General features: G+C 37.0%; 1 protein-coding gene across 3 annotated transcripts in view; it reads left to right on the forward strand.

Moving 5' to 3' along the window:
- Nucleotides 1-17,944, forward strand: part of LOC103046694 (A-kinase anchor protein 2) — a 164,199-nt gene that overhangs the window by 58,728 nt on the left and 87,527 nt on the right. For 2 of the 3 annotated variants that reach the window (XM_049468468.1, XM_049468469.1), the window contains exons 4-7: nt 2,303-2,417; nt 2,729-2,750; nt 5,247-5,348; nt 7,905-8,621. In XM_049468468.1, coding sequence (XP_049324425.1) covers nt 2,303-2,417; nt 2,729-2,750; nt 5,247-5,348; nt 7,905-8,621 — 956 coding nt within the window. The remainder of the gene's footprint in view (nt 1-2,302; nt 2,418-2,728; nt 2,751-5,246; nt 5,349-7,904; nt 8,622-17,944) is intronic. The other variant, XM_049468470.1, reaches the window with a different exon arrangement.

Raw genomic sequence — 17,944 nt, forward strand, 5'->3', positions numbered from 1 at the left:
GAGGCTGTCTGACTGTGTGTGTGTGTGTGTGTATGGGGGTGTCCCAAAGCACAGCTCTTATCTGAATAAGCAATAGTATTTAGTATGCCAGCAGTGTGTATCTTCACCTTGAGCACAAATGCAATATCCTCTACTTGCACTTCGTAAAGCGGGACGGCTCAGTTATGAGCAAATAGAGCAGCTATAGAGCTGTAGAGATGAGGAATCACGGCTGTCAGACGCTTATAGAATATATTTTTATGATAAAACTAGCAGTATTGTATAAGTCAAACAGATCTGAGATGGTTAAAGACTCAGATACTGCATCAGCATTCTCCTCCTGAGCTGCTTTATAAATATGGAGCCTGGATTCAGTCCAGCGAGCTCACAGCAGGAGCCGAGCATGAAAACGGTGGACGCTGTCGGAATAGCAATCATGCTAAGGAGATGAGTCTAGAATCCATCTTCACAATCACTCAGGTTTAAAATCTGATTGTAAAAGTAGGTCAGCTCGTTTTATATATTTAAGACATCCTGTTTTCAGAATTACAGGGGCTGTTATTATTATTATTATACAGCGTGGAGTCCACTTAGACTGAAGCATTGATCACCTAGCAACACCACAGAAATCACTGGAAATACCACAGCAAATACATAGCAACAGCATTTACTGGAAATACCACAGCAACCACCATGCAACACCGCGTCAATCACCTGACATACCATACCAACCACCTAGCAACATCACAAAAATCACCTAAAATACCACAGCAAATACATAGCAACACCACAGCAACCACCCAGCAACAGCATTTACTGGAAATACCACAGCAACCACCATGCAACACCGCGCCAATCACCTGACATACCATACCAACCACCTAGCAACATCACATAAATCACTTAAAATACCACAGCCAATACATAGCAACACCACAGCAACAGCATTTACTGGAAATACCACAGCAGCCACCATGCAACACCACGGCAATCACCTGACATACCATACCAACCACCTAGCAACATCACAGAAATCACCTAAAATACCATAGCAAATTCGTAGCAACACCACAGCAACCACCTAGCAACACCACATCACTCACCAGAACAACCACAGCAACTGCCTAGCAACCCCACAGCACTCACTGGAAATACCACAGCAACTGCCTAGCAACACCACAGAAATCACCTGAAATACCACAGCAAATACATAGCAACACCACAGCAACCACCTAGCAACACCACAGCAACCACCTAGCAACACCACAGCACTGTCCAAAACAACTACAGCACCTGCCCAGCAACACCACAGCAATCACCTAGCAAGACCACAGCAATCATCTAAAATACCACAGCAATCGTCTGAACTACCACAGCAACTACCAAACAACACACCAATCACCTGAAATACCACAGCAACTACCTAGCAACAACATAGCAGTTACCTAAAATACCACAGCAACCACCCAGCAACATGACAGCAGCTGCCTAGCAACACCACAGCATCCACCTGAAATACAACAGCAACCACCTAGCAACACCACAGCAATCATCTGAACTACCACAGCAAATACCTAGCAGCTCTATAGCATCCTTCCACTAACCACAAAGCAACACAACCCCAACTATCAGGGATACCAGAATAACTATTGGACAACACCACAGCAATTACCTGAAATACCACAGCAACCACCTAGAAACAATATATAGTCTATCTGCATGCCATTTAACAACACCATCATGGATACCAAAGTAATCATTTACCACAGCAATCATCTGAACTACCACAGCAACTATCTAGCAACTCTATAGCATCCTTATACAGTGTACTCATGGCAAGGCAGTATAAATGATTGTACCAGGAATAGGCCATAGAAGGCCCATAGTGGGCATTACCGCCCACAGTGGAGAGCACAGTGGGTGTTCTTTTGTTTGAATGGCACACAATTTCCTGCAATGTCATATCAACCACCTGGAATACCATAGCAGCCATTTAGCATGAACATTGTAACACCTATCAAAATAGTTGTAGCCAAGTGACCTCATAGCAACAGCTTAGTATCTGCCTTACTACTGTTTTATATCTTATGTATGAATGCTTTGTATTTTACATGATATGTGTTTTTTTAATGAAATTATTAAGTAATGTAAAGTAGGTGTGTTTTTGTAGAAAATGGACTTTAAATTAAGGCTGTGATCTTAACACAATGTATTTTATAGCATTTAATTTACAGTGTGTAATAAGAGATATTATGGCAGACAATGCATCTGCTGTACACACAGGTCTTTAACGGATGCAATGTTGTCTTTGTGTTTCCTGCAGATTGGAATCAGAGATCATTCACTTGGAAAATGAAGAATCGCAAATATCCGCCAAAGAGCAAGTGCTGCGAGAGAGGCTGCGGGAAACAGAGCGCTCTATTGAAGACCTCCAGAAAGTAAGACGTGCTAACTGCCCCTCATTACAATAAGAGCACGCAGAGAAACACGCATGCACAGCGATCTGACTGTAGCTAGCTGGTGGGTGTGAGCAGCACTGAGATGCAGCTTCATGTGAAACCAGAAGGTCAGAGAGAAGAAACTGTGGCGAGCTTTATTTAGTTTGGGCCAGAACAGAAGCACTTTTCTATTTTCCATTTTGGTCGACGCCATAATCAAAGTTCCAAACCACAAAGTTTTGCTGTGTATGAACACGCCATCCATCTCAAACACTCAACCTCTTTCTCTCTTTTCTTTTCTCTGTTTGCAGAGTCTGCAGAACCAAGATGGAGGTATGAGACTAATATTCCAGCATATTATTTTCCATTTTTTTGATTTTAGAAATTGGTTTCTAAAACTGTTTTTGTCCCTTCTGCTTAGCTATTAGCTATGTGGCTAATGTTGCTAACAAGTCGTGAAATCCTGAAGATACTACTTTGTAACAGGCTAACTGTACTGCTAAATCATCATGCACTTCAGTATAGTTCCAAATATTTGCATTAATGGCATTACTCAATTAAGCTAACATCCAATGTACTCTGTACTATTTATGCATCAAATTTACGTCATAGCATACACATAGCCTGATGCACACCTCCCCATAAATTTAAATATGCATGGCAGTGACATAGACCACAGCTACTGCAATCGCTCACACAAATATGAAATATACCCAAGTATAAACACTCACAAAGGCGTAGGCCACTTCCACAGGTTACACCTGCAGAAGAATAATTCAGCCTCAAGTACGTGGGGCCTCAAGACCATTTGGTGCAAGGGCTTAATGACGTAGGGATCCAATGACTGACTCCATATATGCTTTATTTAATATGTATTTACAGTACAGAAAATGAGTCAGACTATGTCTTGCCATACTATCACTTCAGTAGCGATGCAGCCATTAATAATGTGAAATGAGGGCAATAGCAAATGTGCTATAGCTGGAGTTCTATAGCTGACATGCTAACACAGTAGTGATGTTTGGGGAAGTCAGCAGCCAGTGTGAAAATGTTAATACAGTATATATGCAAATATATTCTAATTTTGGTAGTTTGGTAGATGTAGTAACTTAAAAGTGTTAAACAAACTAAAATACTCTTATCTTGAGTGCTCTTATCTGGAGTGCTTTTAACTTGCGGTTTCTTAGGCTGGTAACTTTAATGAACTTATCCTGTACGACAGAGAGAACTCTTGTTCTTTCTTTCCTGATGAGAGCCAGTTTCATCAGAATGTTTTTGCTGGTCTTGGCACATGATGATTCTTCAAAGTTCTTGATTTTTTTTTTGTAGGTTTGACTAACCTATTTTTTAGAGTCTTTTTTTTCTTTATTTATTTCTTGCCACAATTTGGATTAAAACATTACTCAAATAGGGCTATTCACTGTTTACCAACTCTTGACTGTACACCTCTTCAAAACTTTACAACGTATGCTCTCAAATATATTAAGAGGGCAAGAAATTTACGAAATGATCAAATCCAGCCAAGATGTGCAAAGCTGTCAATCTAAGCAAGAGGTTCCAACTTTAAAGAATCTAAAATATAAAACATATTCTGGTTTGTTTAACACTTTTTGTTAATGTCCTGCAATGTGACTATTGCTGAATAATGAGAATGTTGAAACAATGACAATACAGTATTGTACTCTAACCCTAGTGTGTTATTTATCTATTTTGTCCAAAAAAATATTTTTTGATCCTGATTTTGCCTAAAAACCAACTGGTCTGATTGATTGAACAAGGTTCGTACGGTCATAAAAAACTTGTTTTTTGAAAATAGCAATTTCCACGCCTTGATAAGCTTTGAAAAAAAAATTATCTAAAAAATCTTTGGGAGAAGTCATGGAAATGGAAACACAAATCAAATCAAATGTTTCAGATTATCAATAACAAATACAACAGCTCAGACTTAATTCAGTAATTTATCCCTACACAATGGAGCTCTCAGGATCTGACATACATTTTATTATTAAAGATAATAAAGATTGTGTGTCAACATTTTATCAGATTCATTGTAGACCTTCTATAATAAATTTTAATTATAGTTTTAGTTGATTTTTGGTTTTACTCTCCATGTTCGCACTGATGTTTTAAAAATCGTATGGAAATGTAAATTTGCCTTGAAGGCATGGAAAAGTCATGAAAAATCATGGAACTTTATTGGTTAAAACGTGTATGAACCCTGATTGAAAGGCTATAGCTTATTGTAACCATTTCCCCCTGCAGTGGAAACAAGGTCAACAATGCCTTATCCCATTAAAAATCCCATTTAAAGCACATTTCATTTCAAGTTCGAGAGTTTGCTTGTTCACTTTGCCAGTGCCTTGTACTTGGTTGTGTGGAGCCACTGAGGGATCTACAAGTGACTCAATAAACGCCCCCATACCCCCTCACTGCGAGGCACTGGGGTCCCCCTCGCCCACGTTAGCCCTTTGGCCAATATCCCTCTTGCCTCAGCTAGACTATTGAACTGCACACACAAGGCAATGACTCTGCATTTTGTTTGCAATGATCCACCTATTCACAGGGAATCCCTACCAGCCAGCGCCGCCATTGTTTCACACTAATACACTCGCTCTGCTTTTGCTGTCTAAGCAACGAGCTGCTTCAGAGAGAGAGAGAGATAGGTACTCACTCGGTATAGCAGAGAGAGGGGTGGGTGGGGGGGTGGTTTTGAGAGGGGAGGGTCAGATCATGGAATGGGGGGGGGGGTGGTGGAGGGGGAATGCTTTTCGGACCACCGGGATCCATCCAGTTCTCTTACGTCCTCTTCTGCTCTCTTCTGCCCAACAGATGCAGTGAATTACATCTGTTCCCACATCCCCGACCTTCCAGAGCTGAACTCCCAAACTCCAGCCACGGCTTCAGGGGACCACCACCTCCCAAGGAAACCTGGTAGGTGCTTGGCGAGGGAGTGGGAGGGGTTGCCAGGTTTGGGCCCAGGCCAGCGCTGGGCACGATAATGAGGATTACAGATGAACAGCCGTGAATCAACATGACTGGAGCTGAGAGAGCTGAAAGGGAGGAGAACTGGTTCAGACATAATCCTAATCCACAAACTTCAGGATTAGATTACAGACATCTACAAGGAATTTGTAGAATAAAAGATAATGAACAGCATGGAGTATCAGGGGCCTTCAGACAAGATACCAACAACATCTGGATTCTTTTATTATTAGTAGATAAAATTGATTTCGAGTACTTTTTGCAAAGGAGTTTGAAGAGCTGCATTGAAGACCCTTATGTTCTCTCACTTTTGGATTATTTGATATTTTATTCGTTATTTAGTAAACACTGTACATTAACAGACATTACAAGTGAGATGCCTAATCAATAGTTAATATATTAAATTAAAACAGGAGGTGACAATAGTTCTGCCATTGCTTGTATTAATGGTGACCATCTTTTAAAAAAAAAAAATTAAATTGCTTTTTTTGTTGTTTTTTTTCATTTTGAGAATATTTTTATGGTTTTTTTTTAAATATACTTAAAAATAGGTCAAATTGAAAAAAACGGCTGGATCTAAACTTGAATGAGTTTAATATCCAGGATCATCACAATCTCTTCTAGAACAAAATTTTTTCCAAGATTTTTGGGCAACACCAAAATATATGTAAAAAAGTTCACCTACCCTCTTCAATTTCTCCAACATAATTCATATGTATCACTGTATTTTGATGTAATAGAAGGGGTACTATTTTATTTTTTTCTTTATCTTTATGGCAACCAGTTTCACAGTGCTGTGTGATTCAAATAGCTCAAATTGTAATTTTTTTATTTGGCTAATTTGGCTTATTATCCACTTTGATTAACTACATATTTTGATCATTGTTATTCATTGTTAACCTAACATTGTTTTACATAATTTTAACTAGACTCTACAATTCTTTTTAAGTAAAAAATATAATAATACATACATACATAGAATCATAATCATGAAGTGATTCATGATGGGTAATATATATTGATAATATGGCTGTTTCTATATGTTTATCTATATTCCATTTCACATTTCTTGCATTTAATTAAATTCTAGACTTAATTAAAGGCAATGCCGCAGGAAAAAAATTATACCCCAATATATATAAATATTTTTGTTTATTAAATTCCCAAAATTGACCTCAAACACAGCATCAGCCACAGCTTTAGGGGATTGCTACATTCTAAAAAAAATATGATAAAATATATATTTGTGTTTATCTGTGTATTTAATGATACATAATCCTCCTGCTCTCTGTATTGTCGCATTTGATAATATCTGTTGATAATATGTTTTTGTTAAGGTCTGCATGTGTGTATATCCTGTTTTACATTCCTTGCATTTTTTTCTTCCTATACGCTTAAAAAATAAAGGTGCTATAAGTGGTTCTTTAAGTTTGCTCTACAAATAACTCATTTTGTGAACAAAAATAATTAATAGTTCTTTAAGAAAAAAACTTTTAAAAAGTTATTATCACATGTCGCCACTCAAAGAACCCTTTGTAGCACCTTTTTTATAACAGTGTTTTATAGAGCTAACACTATGTTTATGTCAGTAATCAGTGTATTAACTACTTACAGTACATCCTAAGGGTCCACAGTTCAGTTTATTTTTATACTCGTATAATTACATGAGCTTGTATATTGTATATACCTTAAAAAGATGCATATGTTACACTGAGACTGTAGTAGATGTTAATTGCTTTATGAGTGTTATACATTTTTGCTGATATGATAAACTTAACCTGGACTGTAATTTGAATTATCTATTCCACCTTAAAAGCTGAAAATGTTAAGTTCAAATCTTTAGATTGATGTTTGAAGTGTCAACAAAGCACCATTCCACCATTCCAAATGCTGCCAATGTCACTTAAAAGATGGAATGGTATATTACAGTAGCAGCATTTAAGGTGGAATGGTAAATTACAGTAGCAGAATTTAAGGTGGAATGGTAAATTACAGTAGCAGCATTTAAGGTGGAATGGTAAATTACAGTAGCAGCATTTAAGGTGGAATGGTAAATTAGCAGCATTTAAGGTGGAATGGTAAAGTAAGTGACTTACTGAAGGCAATTAAGTGTATTTAAGAAACCTAGATAACAGATACTTACTCTCAGTTCTGAGGCTTGTGCTACTGTAATGAGGATATAAATCTTTAAAAAATTCAAACTGTTGAAACCTGAGGAAAACTAGCATAATAACAAGCCAAGCTCTTCAAAATTCCAGTAAAACAATAACGGAGCAGAAAGTGAAAGTTACAGCTGCAGTTTATTAAACAAGCGAAAGTGTGGTGTTGCAACAGTGAATGGGGTAAGTCTGATTCATCATAGTTGAGGAATGCACTGCACAAAATATTATCACTGCTAAATACGTAACTGTGAATTAACAGCTTGCCACACTTTTTTAATGCATGCTAAATCACACTAAATGGACATTAACCCACGTCCCTCTGCACTCTCCCCTTTGTCTGAAGCGCTATACGCCATGGAGATCAGCGTGGAGAAGGACCTGAAGACGGGCGGCACCAAGATCCTGTCCGCCTCTCCGGTCAGCCCTGAGGAGGCCCACCAGAGAGGCGTCAAGGTCTACGACGATGGACGCAAGGTGATCTACGAGGTGCGCTCTGGGGCTTCCACCACGCTGGAGAACGGAGTGCACCCCTGGAGCTCGGACAAAGTTGAGGAACTGATGGGGCGCGTGGGCCAGAGCCACCAGCGGCCTGACAACACTCGGGTCATCGTCACGCCGGCGGGTCCAGAGGTAGTGATAGACACCCAGCATAGCTTCAGGGAGCAGACCTTGCACAAGGAGGACAAGCTGGAGATGGTCCGTGGACAGCAGGGCAAGGCACAGGCAACCGGCCAGGTCCGGCAAAACTACGAGGGCCAGGTGATGGAGACTCCCGAGGCCACGGCCGAGAAGCCAGTCACCATGATCTTCATGGGTTACCACAGCGTAGAGGATGAGGAGGAAAGCAAGAAGCTGCTAGGCTTCGACGGCACCATAAAAGCCGAGATTGTGCTCATTGATGAGGACGACGAGAAGTCCCTGCGAGAGAAAACGGTCACCGACATCTCTACGATCGACGGCAACGCAGCCGACCTTGTGTCGGGCCGGCCCCCGTCCGAAGCCACCGAACTGTCTTCCGAGGGCAAGGACGAAAGCTCGGCCAAGGAGCCGCCGCCCGCAGGTACCGAAAAGAAAAAGCGCTGCCAGTGCTGTACTGTCATGTGACCTTCTATTCTGCTGCGACCTTCTATCTCTTTCCTTGGAACACATATTCACCAAGGCTCTGCCTCCTTTTTTCTGACAAAACAAACAACAAAAAACAAAACAAAACAACAGTCTCACCTTGTTACTAACAGCATCTCCACCACCACCACCTCCTCTGTGACGTGAGAAAAAACACATTCTCTCCTCTTTTGTCTCTCCTCTCTGACTTCTTTTTCCCACAGAATTGCTCACTTGCTCTCTTGCTGTCAGGTTCTCAGGACCCAGAGCTGAGGAATGTTGAGGGAGGGAACTGGGTTTGAGGAGTTTGAAGGTGCTGGTGCAAGAGAAGGGGCAATCAGGCTCTAGCGAGCGTAGGATACATCAAAAAATGAAAAAAGTTTTTTTTTTATAGGGGGTAGGGAAAGAAGCCTTACAAAATGATGGTACACCAAAACATCAATAGTGGACAACCACTGTGGGTTAGTAAAGAACTAAGAGAACTATGGAAAGGTCACTGCCAGGTTATTGTACATTATACAGTATGTACACCTATAAAACTCCAGGAACCTGGAACCTGGATCCCCCCTAAATTGTCAACATTTAATAGTTTCCTAGATAAAGCTTTACAAAATGGTAGCATACGTAGATTTACTTAGATTACTCTTTGGAGAAATGCATCTGATCCATATAGTTGAAGTGTACATACGGAAAACTAGACATCTTGCGTACATAGATGACATTATGGTGTTTGACCAGTTTGTTTGCCAGTTCTCACATTGTTCAGTGGCCTTACTGAAGCATTTCTTCATATCTTCACAAAAAAAAAAGCAACGACCGTACACACTCCACTTCTTCTTCGTCTTTTTCTCTCATTCTCCTCTGTTTACGCTAGCAGGTAATAAGACTGTCTGAATGAAGACGGCTGCACAGCTGTCATGACTTGGACAGATCTTGCAGGAAGAAACGTGGCTGCCTATTTGTGCCTATGTATTGCCATGTTATTTTTTTTTTGTTTTTTAGGATAGGAATTATTTATGCCATAGTTATTTTACTTTAATTTTTTTTTGCTTGGACGAAAAAAAAAAAGATCACTGATGATTTGGTTTAAACTGATCAGTGCAAACAAAGAGAGTCTCAGATTAAATTATGCTGAACTGCTAATAAAGGACTTGAATCTTATAATGTAAGGTTTGTAGGAACCTCAGTAATTGGATTCCCATTAGATTGTGATCAGATACAGATATAAGGCTAGAGATATACATGCTGTTCCGTTTGCCATGTGTTAACTGGCTCAGTAGACTAAGGCGCTGCCACTACGATCCGATTATTGCCTTCAGCAGCCGGAGTCCGAGAGAGCACAGTTGCCAATGATCTCTTTGGGTGGGTCAATGGCACTTTTTACCCTTATCTCATCACTTTTAAAGGTGATGTCGACCAGCAGAAGGCGTCTGTGAGCTGATGTATCAGGGCTGAGTCCCTGCGTTTTCCTCCAAGTGTTTTGGCTTCTCAGTAGTGCTACATGCAAAAATTGGGGAGAAAAATAGGATAAAATGAATGTAAAAAAAATGTAAAAAAGGATTATGCGGGTTGCAGGGTCACATGGGCTTAAACATAAGAAATGCTGACTTGTAGACAGAATTCTGATCTGGAAAACACCCAGGCACGTCTGAAATAAAGTTTAGTAATCTAGTCTTCTTCTAATGTAGTGTTTTATCAGGCTAAACTTTCATATCTAGCAGCAAACTGCCAATATCTTAGCAAAGTGAGGACGTAGTGTATCATTAACTTTTGATTCAGATACAGAGAACTTTCCTTCAAAACTTTCTGAGAGGAAACCAGGTATTAAATCAACGTTTCTTGCGTTTCAGACACTGTTGACACAGTTTTTCGTCAAAACTTTCTGCTATTTTAATGCTACTCGCAATGGGTGCCTGCACTGCCCACTACAAGTTTTGATGTGTACTGCACCTTGCGTACCATTTGTGCTAATTTTGGAAGCTATGCAAGGTAGCTATTTTGCGTACATAAATGTGTAGTTAACAGCAAGTATATCTCTAGCCTAAACCCATATATTTATCTACAATAAAGTTTAAAGTTTACATGCACTTTACAATCTGATTATAATCTGATTTTGACAGTAATCTGTTCAAAGCCTTTACAGAATCATGGGTAATCAGATCATAATCTGATTATGAACATGCATGTAAACATCCTCAATGACTACAGAAGAAATGTCTTGGGTTTGAGCTGAATTGCTAGGTACTGCCATTTCCTCAAATCCATTGAGAAAACCAAAAGCCATAGTGTAGCATATCCCTAGTTTACACACAACCACACAAAACTTGGTGCTGAGAATTCTGGGACTTTTTTTTTGGCACTTTAATCTAACAGGAGATGCCATCAGCAACTAGAAAATGTTGCGTAATTACAAATACTTGAGATTATAAAACACATCAGCATTATCAGTCCACAGAATCGTGAAGAACATCAGTCTCTTGAAAGACCTTTCCAAGCTCTCACCAGCAAACACACATCTTAGGTACTGTATATTTACAGCTCTGGAAAAAAGAATAAGAGACAAATTTTATCAAATAAAACAAAAAAACTCTGGAATATAATCAAGAGGAAGTTGGATGATCACAAGCCATCAGACCAAACTGAACTGCTTGAATTTTTGCACCAGGATTAAAGGCATAAAGTTATCCAAAATCAGTGTGTAAGACTGGTGGAGGAGAACATGATGCCAAGATGCATGAAAACTTTGATTAAAAACCAGGGTTATTCCACCAAATATTGATTTCTAAACTCTTAAAACTTTATGAATATGAACTTGTTTTCTTCGCATTATTTGAGCTCTGCATCTTTTATTTTAGACAATTCTCATTTTCTGCAAATAAATGCTGTAAATGCCAATATTTTTATTTGGAATTTGGGAGAAATGTTGTATTTTAGATTCTGTATTTTATAGAATAAAACAACAATGTTCATTTTATTCAAACATATACCTATAAATAGCAAAACTAAAGTGGTCTCTTAATTTCTTCCAGAGCTGTATATACAGTAAAACAAATAAAATAATAACAACAGCAGCCTATATTGTTCTAGACATACCGTACAATAGTACAGTACAGGGTTCTGAGTGACAGTGTCTAGCTCTTTGATCACTACTATTCATTCTTCAATATTTCAGAGTTGTTCAACATTAAAGTCCAGCAATTTGATTCATAATGACTCATCTAATAAATATATATATATATCATAATACATTGCCAAAGCCAAATTTGCATCTCTTTGAGGAGTGAGGAACTTTGGTTGTAAACACAGTTTGCCTATAGATCAACAGTGTAGATACTTTTACATTTTACTCCAAACGAGTGCCAACGTGTATTTCTATTGAGGTTGAAATCCAGAAGTGATTTTAATACAGTATATACATAAATATATTTATTGTTTGTATTTATAATGCACACCTAAATGCCATATAATAGAATTCTCTGGTGTGAACTCTTAGGGACACATCTTATTTCTATATAATTTATCCTCTGCTAATATCGACTGTACTTTATTGTCTGTCATCATCACTCACATCTATGTCGCTCCTCTTTTCTTGTCTTTGGGGAAAAAACACATACACACACACACACACACACACAAATATACACACATATACACACACACACACACACATGTACACTCTCTCTCTCTCTGTCTCTCTTTAAACATTTAGTGCCATATTCTGCATACGTCATATCGCACAAAGACCACACAGTGCTCAAGTCTGGAACTTATTAGGGCATAAAGTATAAACTGTTCTATGGAAAATGAATGAAAACACTGTATTTCCAGCTTATTTTCAGTGGTTTCTTATTACATAAATGACTGTGTGCCATGAGGACGGCCCTGTGAACGGTACAGTTTATCATATACTGTTGGTTCCATATACGGTATGTTCTACTGTTAGGGGACTTTCAATAGGTGCAGTTTTCTGAGTTAAGCACAAATAATTATTATTTAAAACGTGACTGTAACTTTAACGGTTTCTCTGCAAAATAGGACATTTCCTTTATTTTCAGTGAGAAAAAAAACTGCAACACAATTTATTTAATTAGCCATTTCAGTAGTTTTTAATTGTATTTTTTTAATAATTAATATTTAAATGATATGTTTTGATCTAGGGCTACATGATATTGGAAAAATTGCAAAGAAAAAAGTTTAATAAAAATATTGGATTTTTTTTCTTACCAGATTTTATTATAAATCATATACTCAACATGGCATAATATTATTTATGCAGTCTGTGTATTAAAGATTGGATTTAAAGTCAATGATTCTGGGCTGATATTCAGGCGCATCTAAAATAAAAAATTAATATCATCAAAATATGTATAGAAATAGATTCTTTACACCCAGTGGAATAGTTTAAGTATTTATTTTAAGTGTTACTTTGAATGTTGATGGCTATGACTTACAACCAATGAAAACCCATTTTTAATATTGTGAAAAAAAAGTTCAATACTGTAGACTTATGGTGTCGCACTGTAATCAAAAAATCTGTTTCTGGTTGACTATGTCATAAAACATGAAAGAAAATTGTATCAAAAAGCAACAAATAATTTTTAATTATGCATATTTGTTTTAATTTTGGAAAAAATATATTGTCAGCCTTATTTTGGCACAAATACATTGCACAATACATTTTAGGTGATTGATGCAAAGGTAAAAATCTGATTTAATCCCACTATAATTTATTTAACTCCAGTCCTGGATATACAGAGTGCACTATTAATATTTTAATATGATGGAGCAGTGAAATCTACTAAAAATATGTGGTGAAAATCCATGTATTCTTTATAAATTGCAGTATATATTGCTGTGTAATTTATTTCCCAATATTGTGCAGCACTAGTTCACTTAATGCCACAAAGCAGTTTCTGAGGTTCTTATACTTATTTTAAGTCATATAATAAAATATGTTAATGGTGTTGAGGTGCTCATTTTGGAGCAGAATTTTCAAGATGACTTCAAGTTCAAAGACATAAAGCTGTGAAATCTTCCTTTTCACAATACTTTACAGGATACTATCAGTTTTACTTTACAAAATCGAATAAACAACGAAAAGCAAATCAAAATTATTCTCATTATTAGTAGTAGATTATTTCAATTAAACGATTACATCAAATTATGCAACTACTGATACAATGTGTGTAAATACAAATGTACGCAAAGTTATTAGAATTACGTTTTTTACTGTATTTATCTGTAATTTGAGGAGAGTCACTGCCAAACATAACTTACCGTCATTAGGCTGCCATATCAGTCAGGTCAAAGCTTAGCAAACGACTTTGTGTAGAATTTCTCAGTGTTGCAGTTACAAGTAGTGCAAATGTTTTAAATTCTGCTGTAGAAATCCATGAAAAATCAGTGAAAAAATGTCCCTGTCTTTCAGATTAAATAAAACAAAAAAGGTTTCAGAGTAGCAAAGAAATCAATTTCTAAAAGGAGCAGCTACAATGATGTTAATGTTAAATCTTCTTTTCCATGGTAATTAGTACAAAAAATGAACCTGTACACAGAAAAATATACTTTTTTTCTATTAAATTTGCACCTTTCAACGTATACAGATAAAAGATTACAAAGATTACATTAAGATTTCTATTAATACTCTATATAACATAACCTTATATGATTCTAAAAACTTCTTAATTTATATAGATAAAAATGTTGGGACACATACAATTTACACCTTCAGGTTCTTTTATGAAGATAAAAGCAGAGTTCGCTCTATATCATTAAACCCGACGCGAATGGCGCCTGCTTTGACCGGTGTTCTGTTCGAGTTGCGCCACCTTGTCAAACTGTGCTCCCCTAGTGTTTATAATTAAGCTCTCTGTAAAACGCAGAATCCACCGGAGATCCGATTCAAACCTACAGTTACTTACCCAAGATAGCTAATGTTAACTAGCTCTGTAAACAAAAGCTGTAAGCTCGGCCTGTGTGCGGTCCTGAGCCAAGGTGGGCGAGGCCATGAAGTCACTGGTTGACATCAACATTTTACATTTTTTCTCTCTGATCAACTCGTGTTTCCGAGGGTTTTCTTTTACTAGCTACTGCAGAAAATGGAGGCTGAAGAACAGTTTTTATATGGAGCATGCAGATACAACTTAGAGAGAACTGTAGTATTTCACAAAGAACAAGAAAAAGTGGATTTTATCAGAATGAAACCTAGAATTTCAATTCTACTAGTTTTGGTGCAGGCACCTACATTTTACACCTACAGGAGCTTTTATGATGATATCTCATTTTAAGTCCATAGTCATTAGTGTGGAGTCGATCCCCCTTTACAGCTCTAACTCAGGTGTGGAACAGTAACTGCAGGTATTGATCAGTAGAGTACTAAATAGTTTTTTGGATATTTTTCTATGTTGTGCTCCTCAGAACTCAGAACACAAAAACTCCACTCTGTAACATTAAGCCATTGAAAACTTTGAGGCTTCCAGTTTTCGCTAATACATTTTACCATTTACAGCAGGAATATGTTGGAGAATACATGATGTGTTGCAGATGTCTGTGTCAATTTGACTGAATGTGTCCCAATACTTTTATCTACTATATAGGGTTCTTATCATAAGAAACATCAAATATATATCGTTGGTGTCCAATGAAAAACAAGTATCTCCATTTTTGTTCATTTTTAGTTTTTTGTCTACTACATAATTTGATAATTTGAACGAACAAACTTTTTTTTTACACTTAAAATGAGCTTAAAACCAAAATACTCTGTGATTTTATGAGGACGTTTATGAGGCTCTTGTCTGGGGTTGTGCTGTTAACTTGCGATTTCTGAGGCTGGTAACTCTAAGGAATTTATCGTGTGCAACAGATTAACTCTTGCTCTTCCTTTCCTGATGAGAGCCAGTTTCATCATAGCGTTTTGACTGCACAAAGATCTTTTTACACTGTGTCAAAATAGCTATTTCATATAGAAATTCCAAATGACTTAAAATGACCTGAGATCAATTATTTTTACATTGACTTTCATTAAAAGTTAAGAAGGTTTTTTTTTAGCCTCTCCTGTAAAGTTTATGTTTTGGAGATACTTTTTTTTTTTTTATTAGACAGTAACAATATTGTCCTACATTGGTGTTTTTACTTGATCTGACTTAAAATTAGGACTTAAAAGTTAGACAGTCATAAGCTCTCAAGCTCTCAAGCGATTGCTTTTAAAGAAAATATTTAAACAAAGATTAAACAAATTAACCCTTTGTACCACCTTAGCATGACCTCTGTAGCACTGTAATGGCTTGGGTGGAACTTATTCTAGTATACAAGTTAAATAATAGATAAATGAAGAGTTAAGTCATGGAGTACTTGCTGAAACCCCCCCTCCCAGCAGCCCCCCAGCTTAGCGAGACTCTGGCGAATGCCGTCTAGCACCCAGGTTCTCAGCATCGTACTGCCAAACCGAACCCATGTGAGGCGGTGGAACCTCAGTGTCCGTGATGTGGCTCCTGTCTGAGCTCAACGGGAAATGCCATGAGATACCGCTGTGCTTTTTCAATTGAGATTTCTGCTGTATTTTTGTAAAACCTTGAAGTGTATTTATTTTTTTTTACTGTTCCACTACTCCTTTTCTTCTTTTTCTTTTTTTCTTCTTTTTTTTCTTTTGTTTTTTAAGGAAAAAAAAGATGACTACTATAATAGCTCTGTGTATTTCTCTTTCGATATATATATATATACATACATATATACATATATATATATTAATTTCTCTCTACCACACAAAAACAAACACACACACACACTCAATCTTTCTCCAGTATGGACTGCCGGCTGCCATGCTGTAACAGTGGCTTCTTCCCCTTTGTAAACCTTTGGTCAACCTAGTCCAAATAAACAGCATTTTTTTCACTCTGCCTACCCGTCTAAAGTCTGTGCTGTGGTTCTTTCTCTAACTCACTCCATCTTCTCCCTCTCCTCCATCCAATCACTGTTGTAATACTACTACCTAATACTACCTTCTGCACTGAAAAAAAACGATGAGTAAAATTTACTTTTAAAAAGTTTCGCAACTTTCCACATTTGCTTTTTTTTAAGTAAATTGAATTTCAGATCAATTTAAGTAACTTCAACTCGGTTTCAAGACTTAAATGTTACATAGAGTAATCAATCCTTTCTTTTAGTAACCTTTACTTAATTTATTTTTACTGAATCCTTTCTTTTAGTAAACTTTACTTAATTTATTTTTGCTGAATCAATCCTTTCTTTTAGTAACCTTTACTTAATTCCTGCATACAATATTACCTAATTACAATTATGTAAAGATTATGTAAATATTTAAATGTGTGTTTTAACTAAAAATATGTACATTTTAGTAATATTGTATAAATTAAGTAAATGTAATTAGGTAATAGGTAATTAAATATTTCCATAATTTTGTAAACAGACCAAGTCTCACTGTCTCAACACATTTTTAGTATACAAAAAAAAAATATTACATGGCATCCATGTGTTGAGACAGTGTAATATGTGTGTTTTAACTAAAATATTTAAATTTTAGGAATTATAATATATTATGTATCATAGATTATTTGAGTAATATTGTATAAATGAAGTAATTGTAATTAGGTAATATTGTATGCAGAAATGAAGTAACGTTTACTAAAAGAAAGGATTGATTCAGCAAAAATAAATTAAGTAAATTAAGTTTAATAAAAGACAGGATTGACTGAAGTTCAGTTCACTTATTTACTCTATGTAACATTTAAGTATTGAAACCGAGTTGAAGTTACTTAAATTTATCTAAAATTAAATTTACTTAAAAAAAGCAAATGCAGAAAGTTGCAAAACTTTTTAAAAGTAAATTTTACTCATCGTTTCCTTCAGTGTGTCCTCGTTCTGGGTCAGTGGCGTCCTCCTCACCCTCACCTGCAGCAACACCACTAACTTCACTCAGGCCTTCTCTGCTCTCTCCTGTGCCTGACTTCTAGCCCATCACTTAACTCAGGACTGCATGCTCCACTGCCAAACTATCTCCAATCTATCACTGATGCTCACCCCCATCAGCCTTCCAAACCCTACTGACTCCCACAAGGCTGTCAACACTTGAGGTCTTCCAAAGTTCCAAAGCAGCTCAAGGTTAGTATGAGATTTTAAGGTTTTAAAGGAGAGCTCTGGTGTAAAATGGACTTTTAGTGTAGTAAAACATGATAAAAAGTACTTACCTTTGATGAATAGCACACCTCCATTCTCCCACAGCGTTCTGAGATCCAGAAATTTTAACAGTTTGTCCAAACACCCTTC

This window comes from Astyanax mexicanus, chromosome 20, assembly GCF_023375975.1.
Source record: "Astyanax mexicanus isolate ESR-SI-001 chromosome 20, AstMex3_surface, whole genome shotgun sequence".
In the NCBI taxonomy this organism is placed as follows: Eukaryota; Metazoa; Chordata; class Actinopteri; order Characiformes; family Acestrorhamphidae; genus Astyanax; species Astyanax mexicanus.